General features: G+C 46.6%; 1 protein-coding gene across 1 annotated transcript; it reads right to left on the bottom strand.

The window, feature by feature from the left end:
* Positions 1 to 6917: 6917 nt before the first annotated feature.
* Positions 6918 to 10107, bottom strand: LOC135810904 (uncharacterized). Its single transcript, XM_065324302.1, has one exon. It carries the CDS (start codon positions 9980 to 9982, stop codon positions 7286 to 7288), a length of 2697 nt encoding a protein of 898 aa, XP_065180374.1. The 5' UTR covers positions 9983 to 10107; the 3' UTR covers positions 6918 to 7285.
* Between the last annotated feature and the right edge of the window lie 317 nt (positions 10108 to 10424).

Raw genomic sequence — 10424 nt, 5'->3', positions numbered from 1 at the left:
GCAACTGAAATCCGACCACTGAGCGGTGCGCTCACATCGCAAAGACCCAAAACGGGATGGTAAAACTACGAAACAGAGACCGCTACAATGTGAACCCACCGGTCAGGGGGTCGGATTTCAGGTGCCAGCACTGTTGATAGTGGCATGGCACAAGCTTTGTGTTGTTTGCACTGTTTTGAGTTCATTCGTGATTGAAACCAGCAAGCATGCCCGAAGGACCATGAAGACAGGAACGCGAGTTTCAGAGGGGCCGACTCGTCGATGATGAGCAAGGAGTGACCAAGGACAGTAGATGAGTGAGTGCGGCTGTAATAAGACTGACTACAGTGTAGTTACTAGTTACAGACAGCCACTCACAGTGGTGAGACTACATTGAATTTTGTATATTACCGGTAATGATTATATATTATTGTAAGCCATGACGGCATGAGCGCACCTTCTGACAAGGAAAATCAGTGGCAAGTGAATAGTACAGTCAACTTCGCTAATAACGACTGCGGATATAACGACTGCGGATATAACGACTGCGGATATAACGACAATTAATGCGATTAATAGTATAAGTGAAGCGGACATTACAAAATGATGAATGAGAATACATGTATCTAAAATGGTTGTTCCTAATCGATTTTCTTGAGACTATCATCAGGGAAAATCGTCTCACAATAGAGGCTATACGGAGAAACAAACTACTTATAGGTTATCGGATAGTGGGAAGTATACAAGGTGAGGTGTGAAAAAAAAACTAAAGTGGGAGAGAAGACGAAAGAAATTAGAAGAAAAGATGTGAGAGTGTTCTGACGGTGTGAGCTACTACAAAAGGTGAGTGAAATGAAGGCGTGGAAGCAGGTGAATGTGATAGAGTGAGGAACTGTGAGGTGTAGGTGTATGCGAATGAATACGTGTGTGAATGCTAGGTGAAGAGTCTCAGTTTTGTGACATTTTCTTTCTGAATGCATAGATTAGGATTGTGTTTACGGATGAAAACAGCTTCCAATACCTTAAGTTCACGAAACCTACGAGCACGACACAAAACAGTGAAGCATGAATCATCATACACTGAGCGGCATTGGCTACTAGACAAGAGGTGTTTCTTAATGGCTGACCCTTTCGTTGTGGTCTCACCTTCAGTTCGGTCATCTTCATCTTGGTTGTCCAACTCACTCTCTTCATCACTGCTCTCACCTTCCTCATCCTCCTCCGCTTCCATCCCGTCCTCTGCACCCAACGACAATCCCACGCTACTGCTCGCTGCCAGTCCATGTCCGGTTGTAGATGCTATTACCAGCGCACGAGTCATGCTCCTAGTTACTGGTCTCCGTACCTGTGTTTGGCCATTTCCTTCAGTCTCACGTACCTGTGTACTTGTAGTCCGTTCAACCGGTACTGTGTGGTTCTGTTGTAATTGTGCAACTGGCACCTGTTTGCGGGGACGGCCTCGTCCAGGTCGCTGGGCTTTGGCTCCATCTGACAATAGGTACAATGGTACATGTTGTTTGACGCGTGCGTTCAGGTGCTGAAGGGTTCTTCCTACATATCGGCTATCACAATGCCGACATTCAAAATGATAGATTACATGGCTAATCAGTTGGGTAGGAAGAACATCCTTCTTCACCGTGAACGCACGGGCCGTAGTAAAGACTGTTGTCAATGCTGTGGCAAAATAGGTTTGTCTGACAACAGTCCTCACGGCGCGGGCCACATCCAGCGAAATTTGACCTTTCCATGGAAGTCGTAAAAACACACGACATGGGTCAGGTCCAAACTCAGGCTCGGCAGCCTGAATATCAGGTTCGCTAAACAGCGTACTGAGGAGCTGAACAGGATATCCATTCTGAACGAATATCTTCTTCAGGAAACAAAGCTCTTGCTGAAGCTTATCAGGCGAGCAAATCCGCCTAGCGCGCATGATCAAATTTCGTACGAGATTAGTTTTGTATAAAGTAGAGCAATAGGAGTCGTAGACAATGTATTGCCCGGTGAACGTTGTTTGAGGATGAGGAAGGTGAGAGCAGTGATGAAGAGAGTGAGTTGGACAACCAAGATGAAGATGACCGAACTGAAGGTGAGACCACAACGAAAGGGTCAGCCATTAAGAAACACCTCTTGTCTAGTAGCCAATGCCGCTCAGTGTATGATGATTCATGCTTCACTGTTTTGTGTCGTGCTCGTAGGTTTCGTGAACTTAAGGTATTAGAAGCTGTTTTCATCCGTAAACACAATCCTAATCTATGCATTCAGAAAGAAAATGTCACAAAACTGAGACTCTTCACCTAGCATTCACACACGTATTCATTCGCATACACCTACACCTCACAGTTCCTCACTCTATCACATTCACCTGCTTCCACGCCTTCATTTCACTCACCTTTTGTAGTAGCTCACACCGTCAGAACACTCTCACATCTTTTCTTCTAATTTCTTTCGTCTTCTCTCCCACTTTAGTTTTTTTTTTCACACCTCACCTTGTATACTTCCCACTATCCGATAACCTGTAAGTAGTTTGTTTCTCCGTATAGCCTCTATTGTGAGACGATTTTCCCTGATGATAGTCTCAAGAAAATCGATTAGGAACAACCATTTTAGATACATGTATTCTCATTCATCATTTCGTAATGTCCGCTTCACTTATACTATTAATCGCATTAATAAAGTTATTGTCTCCTCGTCGCCTTTTCATAACGACAATTCGCGAATAACGACATAATTTTTATGCCCAGAGCAAGGTCCCATCCCACTGTGACACATATAATAAGACTTCGGGTACACAGAGGGTGAGGTTGTCTGATGATTGGTTTTTGCCATGAAACTCTGAGTTACAACAAAAACAGCCCTATACTTCCTTTTGTGTACCTCTTGTGAGACTTCGGGTATAACGACACTTCGTGAATAAGGACACTTTTCTGATGCCCCGCCGAATGTCGTTATAAGCGAAGTTGACTGTACATGTACAGTCTGTATCGGCTATAGAGTGACCGGATATAAGAATATATCGGCTACAGTGATATTGGTACGAAATATCAAAAGCAAAACGTATTTTATCCAGTACAAATATCACTATAACTAATTTTATCGGATGTAATGATAATATGATGGCAACAAAGAATCAAAACATGCATAACACACTATAATTTATTTATTACTATCGTCTATAATGATAAGTTTAGAATCCATGTTGCAATAATATCAAAGGCCCTATTTCTTTACTTTCTTCACGTTGCTTATTTTGATAGTGATTCTGTACATGTACATAACAGAATTTCTTTATGGAAATGCGGGCACTGTCAACTATGCAGCATGCTCATTTGTCACAACGCCATGCTGGAAGTATTTCCTTGCCTTTCATGTGTCGATCGAAAAAAATCGATCGTATCGCATATAGTGATGCATCGGTTATAGTGATAAAATCACGGAAATCAAAAGGGTACGCTATAGCCGATACAGACTAGTAGTAAAACCTATGACTGGTTCGAGTCCTGAAAACCTTTACTCATTACTCAGTACTTTCTATTGCTCTACCGACTGACTGAAGCTGAGTTAACAGTTGGCCCGAACAGCGGTTCTGAACCCACGACAACCTGAGACCGCCGCATTCAATCGTAGCCAGCATTTTCTTGCACACGTTTTTCTCCTCATACTCGTCAAGATGAAATTCGTCCCAGTCTTCTTCGTCACTCTGGTGGTATGTCTGGCTGTCAACAATGCTGTGCCATGGCAAGCACATGCCCAAGAAGATTCGCAAGATGATATGAAGGATTATGCTGAGTACCGGGACAACAGCCTACCTCATAGCGCTATGTTTGACCAATCGCACGCAGTGTCTGTCAACATTCAACGCTTGATTCTCCTTCCTGAACCTAGTACTAGTCAATGTGCCAACCCTATCATACAAACCACGCTATCCCTCGCTAGTTTATTCGCTATCTTTCCGTTATCATAGGCATACATGTCAATAAAAAAATGATGTCATGTACATTTGTAGTTGTTCTAGTGCTTTAAAAAAAAATTATACACTCTCTCCATCATTCATCCCATCCCACTGACACTCCGAGTCCCAGCCCCGCCATTCTATCAAAACGCTATCTACGTACAGATGCATACAGACAGTTCTGGATCACCCAACATTTTACAATGGCCACACTTCGCACAACAGCTTTCTCAAGTTTCTGACAACACAGCTTCCTAGCATTTTCCATCCCGACCATTTTTGCTGGATCAGCAGTCACTGCCCTTGAACAGATCCAAAATGCTGTATACCCTGCAAGCAGGCACGCACTCAACTCACAAGTCATGTAGCAATGTCATGATTATACCACCACATGATGAGCGAGTACTTTCCCAGTTTTACCGTCTCCAAGAATGACGCGATCGAACAAATCCCTTTTTTCACCGTTCAAAATCGAGACGTGAACACATACATTTTACCGCTCCACAGAGAGACAGGTCCTTCACACATTTACATTTTACACACTGGGTCCCTGCTTTATTATAATAATTATTATCAGTCTACCAAGACATACTGTCCTGCCACACATGACAATCCATGATTACAATACACGAATCCATCATCACATCCACCAGTGCCAAACTCCGCAGTTACAATACAATCATACGGCCAATTCCTCACAACAACCCAGCGCTTCTCTACACACGCTCATCATTCATCATTCCACCCATTCCCTCTGAAAGCTCCCAACCCGCCCGGCTACTCTTTCTTTTTCTTTCTTCATTATCCACTGCCTTGCGTTTTCTTTCTGTTTGCTGCTACCCGTATGCATGTACATGTACATGTACATGTCACCTCTTACTTTTCCTTCGCATGTGGACATGTGCCCGCAAAGGGGAGGGTTATGTTAGGGTAGAAATGCATACATTAGTATGACATGTTCCTGACTTGATTGCGACTTGATGATTACATTACTAGTAGTAGTAGTACAGAGGCAATATGCTTTGGTTCTGCAAGAGTGCTCAATGCCTGATTCAGGCAGAGCGGCGTACACAAAGGCACACAATGAAAACCTTGGCAAATTATTCCGTTGTGACTCCGAGTTTCATGGCTGAACCAATCATCAGACATCGTTGTCTGATGATTGGTTCAGCCATGAAACTCGGAGTCACAACGGAATAATTTGCCAAGGTTTTCATTGTGTGCCTTTGTGTAGTAGTAGTAGTACATGAACGTAAATGTAAGCCTCGTCATCAGCTATAATTAGATCTCCCATGGATGTAGTATCTAACTTTGTTGTCTTCACTTCTAGAACTAGTACTTCTACCACTTCCCTTCTAATAGTTAGTCAATCACGTCGTTGATTCCGGACTGTTCCATACCTTCCAAGTAATATGCCTGATCGGCAATGTTGCTGACTAAATTGCAAAATATAGATATCTCACCTTCTAGAATACCTCGCTTAGTCATTATAGTAATATTACGCAATGCTCATTTCATCTACATGTATAGCAATGATGATCTAGCTAGGTTTACCTTCTCCACTATTCTTGAACTTGTACATGTATAATATTATAGAAGGATGATTTCGTAATCACTGGCTTGCCAACCTTAGTTCTCTACCTTCGCTATAAAAGCTGCTACATTCTTAGCTCTTAGCTTCCTACAGATTAGTTTCTAACCGATTGAGATTAGTTTCCTGAAGATCACTTTCCGACAGTTCACTTTCCTAGATACTAGTTTCCTGCGAATTAATGTCCAACTGTGTGTTTAATCGAACCTTGACTCATTCGTGCTTTCGCGCTCTACCGACTAAGGCTGACAGTCAATTTTTTCTTCTTCAGACTTTTCCCGTTTGCGTCTTTCCCTCAAACGGTTAACCAGTGTCAGCGGAATACAACCGATAAGGGTCGTTTAATCCGTAAAGAAGGGAAGGAATGTACTTGGTGTACAGGTAATAGGAGAGGATAAGAAGAAGATTCAACTGGCGACTTTATGAACAGATTCACACACAACACTGGCAACAGACTGTCAACAGAGCTAGAGGCGAAACTGGGCTGTGTTGCTCTAACTTTAAATTTCACGCATTTCAGCGATCATCATCAGACAGCAGCAGCAGCATTTACAGAAAAGATTCAGGAATATCGCAGTATGGGCTGTAAAGATAACGCAGGGCCACCGGAACCGGTCCGGTTGGTCCGGTGACAACTGGACCAACTCTGGCTCAGGTCACCCCCTGGGATTCGTCTAAAACCATTCTGAAACTTTGTATTCTAACACATACCGAAGGACGTACCCAGAGTGCTGACAGTGCTCAACACCACAAAGGCAGAGCGTACTACACAACAGAACAACAAGGACAATCAAGGCTTGTTTGCTGCTACTTTAAGTTAGTTTCATGCTCACGCAATCATCAGGCAACATGCCTAAAATACCACCGCTAGCCCCCACAGTCTCACACAGCTTTTTATACCACCCACTCCTGGCATATATACCGGCATGGTCGGCACCCGATCTTCATGTTGCCTGATGATTGCGTAAGCATGAAACTTAAAGTAGCAGCAAACAAGCCTTGATTGTCCTTGTTGTTCTGTTGTGTATTCTAACACATACACAGAGGCATGCCTTAACCTGCAATAGTGCTCAAATGCCCGGAATAGGCAGAGCGTTGTACGCAAGAGGTACACAAAAGGAAAAAAACGGGAACAGCCCTATTTTACTTCCTTTTGTGTGCCTCTTGCATTCTAACACGTAGTAAGAACACGTCATGCATGGCAGCGCTAGTTGTAGAGATTGGAGTCACGGCTCTCGCTCTGTCTGCAAATCTCCAGCACCCGGCTATGATTCTGCACTCTTGCGAATTCACGCATGCATGCTCACACACCTGCGTACACACATGCACACGCACACACTAGTGTCCACATATACACACACACACACACACAACACTCCGCATGCCACGGTCAAGGTGTTCTATCATACACCCCAGTAAGGAATATACATGGCATCGCCGCATGGTGCGGTATTGATTCGGCCGCTCCAGTACACTTCAAAGTGATGAATAGCTCAGCTGCATGTTGCCGAGGCAAATTGCTGCATGCTGTGAGGCCAACACAAACAACACAGCATGGATCTCAGTCCGTCGCCACCGGTACAGTGTCGGACGACGAAGGAAGCTCGGCCATTCCCATGCATCGTTGGAAGTCTTGCTGGGGAACTGTACTGGGAAGTTTCTTGGTGTCTTGTGTTTATACAGTCAGCCTTCCACTGGTGTGCACACGCGGTGGCCTCATGTCTTACCAATGTCATACTCACAGTCAGATCACACTGCACTGGTGGCTAATTGTCGGATGGATCGGGGCTTTCCGTCAAACGCTTCGTGGCCATCTCGTGCAATGCTCGTTTATGTTCATACTCCTGCTTGTAGCGGCGCTCTGTCTCCGCAGCCAGCTGTGCACCGGACACAAACTCAGCGTAGTTGATTGCCCCATCACCGTTTGTATCCAGCTGCTGAACAAGTTTGGAGATCTGGTCACTGGTGAGGTTGATCTTCACCTGCCTTAACCCCTTCTCCAGTTCTTCCGCAGTGATGGACAGTGTTTTGTTTTTGTCGATGCTGTTGAAGAAGTCTACCAGTCTCAGATTGGATCGGTCGATGTACTGTTTGATTAGAACCATGGGCGCTTTCTTCTTCTCACTCTGCGCCCGCATCTGCACTCCACCCAGTCCACCATGGGTGACCTTCAACCCGGGGTGTACGATCTGCAACGCGTTCAGCATGTCCAGGACTTCCTGTGTGATTGCAACGTTGTCCAGGTTTAGCTCCTCGAGTCGATTTCCAGCGTTCGCCTTTATCGCCATAAGGATGGCAGTGACCCCGGCCATACCAATTGGGTTGCTCCCGACCTGCAAGTGTTTAAGTTTGCTGTTCACCTCGATCCCCTGAGCGAGGAGCTTTGCTCCGTTCTCCGAGATGCGATTGTGTCGCAGATTCAGTGACTCCAGCGTCGAGTTCTTTTTTAAAGCCCTCCCGACGGCTGCCGCCCCGTTGTCGGCGAAGCCATTCCAGGACAAGTCAAGGTCCTTCAGTCTCCCATTGCGAATCAGTGATCTAGCGATGGATAGAGCGCCATCTTGTCTCAGCTGGTTCCACTTCAAACTGAGCTCTTCGAGGGTATCATTCTCAGCAATAGCTGGGCCAAGCTTCTTGCCTGCCTCATCACCTAACTCATTGTAGCTGAGATCCAGTTTGCGTAGGGACTTGGTGGTGCGCACGATTTTCGCCCAATAGTGTGCACAGCGGTCGGTAATTTTGTCACCTGAGCATATGAGACCGGTTAAGCTCTGGTTTTGGAGAAGCAGTTCGTGGGCGGCTCGACTGCCATGGTAGCCAAGCCAGTTGTAGGAAAGGTCCAGCTCTTTGAGAGTGGTGTTGTAGTGCAGGGATTTCAGAATGATCCGGCAGCCGGCTGCTAGGATGTGTGTGTCACGCACGCTCACTCTTTCTAGTGTCTTGTTGACCTTGAGCGCCACCGCTATTGTCACCGCTCCCTTCTTGCCCAGGCGATAGTCGTCCAGCTGCAGTGTATCGCCGTTGCTGCATTTCTCTAGGAACTCGGTGACACTGTGTGTGCCCAGCTTCCTGCAAGCTTTCAGGTGTGCACCTTCGCCGTTTGCGTCCAGAGGGTCGTCCACTTCCGATGGCTCTTCTGAATTCACTTCCGACGACGACGACGACGACAACGACGACGACGAAGAGCTCTCAGCGTTGGCCACCGCCTGCTCGAGCTCGCTGCTGAGACTTCCCTCCGCTGCTTTGCGGGCCACCTCTGCTCTCCTTGCCGCTGCCACGACTTTAGCTGCTGCTGCTGCGGCTGCTGCTTGCGTTGCCGCTTCCAATCGTCGCATGCTGGCAAGAAGGGACTTTTTTCTTTTATACCGTTTTGGCGTCGGGCTGGGTCTTGGCGTGGCTTCGTGGGGATAATGAGGCCACTGGCTTAGCAGCGCCTCCATTTCTGTAGGGAGATGGTCAGACTCCATGCTCTCACTTTCCGCGCTGCTCCAGTCCTCCTCTTCTTCAGAAACGGTGGAAGGTCTGTAGACGAATGCTTCATCCTTTTCATTTTTAAATGTGTTGGTCTTCTTGACGACTTTCTTGTTTAACCACATCCCAGTTACTGAGGGCGACATGCTGCCAGGGCTATCCTGCTCCAAATCAAAAGATAAACTCGATGAGCTTGGCGTTGATACCAATAATAGTCGTCTGCAGCCAGCTACGTCATCATCATAATAATCATCAACATTACCATCAGCAGTATCATCAACGTTATCATCAACATTATTATCACCTTTTTCCTTAGTATCAGACTCAGAGTCGCTCAAGTCACGATTGCTAGTCGTGTCACCATCGCATGGCTCTGCCACTTTGTCAGCGTTCGCGCAAACAAACTGCATCAGCTCGTCCGCCTCAGTATTCATATCCAACGCCCGCAATCGTGTTTGTAACTCAAACGCAAACGGACGCATGTACACCTTCATGTCCGATTGTTTGCGATACCGGACCAGGTATGCACCCATCTTTTTTCCATCCTTCTCCAGGTAGTAGAACCATATTCTCTGCAGCTTTGCGATCAGATCTCTGCGCTTTGCACGCCGCTCTTGCCTTCTCAGCTTGCTTGCTTTCCTCTTTCTCAGTGCCTTTCCGTCCATAACGTCATCCTGAAGGTCTTGACCCGACAACTCTGGATCAGAATTTTCTTTCTTCGTGCGACCAACAGTTTCGTCATAGAGCTTGACCACGTTGCGCTTTATTCTGCGCTTCCATTTCTTCCTCGCCTTTTTCTCCGGGTCAATGTCCTCGTGCGCCGCTTCGTCGTCTGCAGCATTGCCCGGATCCAGATCGGCATCTGCTGCTGCTGCTGCCTTGGCCGACGAGGACCCCGCTGGCAGGGGCAATATCCCCGCAGCTCGGCGCCGGCCACGCCTAGCCGGCACAGGGGCAGCAGTCGCAGAGGCAAGCTTCTTCACCTCGGCCATTTCCGCAGTGAGTGTGAGTGACCCGCTTCGCTTGATCCAACAGAAATGCAGCTCCGAGTCAGCCAATGCGGCAATGGCTGCTGTACACGACTCTCTGCTCCGAATACACAAGCGAAGCGCCGCAAGCGTCTTCCACCGTAGATCTACTGATGTCATGCCCAGGTTGCCGGGATAACCCATGTGCAGACAGTCTACTGTCTAGTCGGTAACAGGGACACGCATTACCAAGAGGACATCGGGGCTATGTAGAGCTAGAGCTAGCTGGAGGGTCTATTCTTGACAGTCATTACATGGCGCACTAGTACTTCAGTAGTACCCCCTAGTGACTGGCTACATGCATGATTGTAGATCTACTTCTACTACTACTAGTACTAGTACTAGACCACGTAACGGTGTTGTGCCATCGCCCATAGTCCCCCATGGCCATACACACTCCACTAAC

The sequence above is a fragment of the Sycon ciliatum genome, chromosome 2, assembly GCF_964019385.1.
Source record: "Sycon ciliatum chromosome 2, ocSycCili1.1, whole genome shotgun sequence".
Classification (NCBI taxonomy): domain Eukaryota; kingdom Metazoa; phylum Porifera; class Calcarea; order Leucosolenida; family Sycettidae; genus Sycon; species Sycon ciliatum.
Note: the sequence above shows the minus strand (reverse complement) of the source record. Positions and strands in the feature narration are given on the sequence as shown.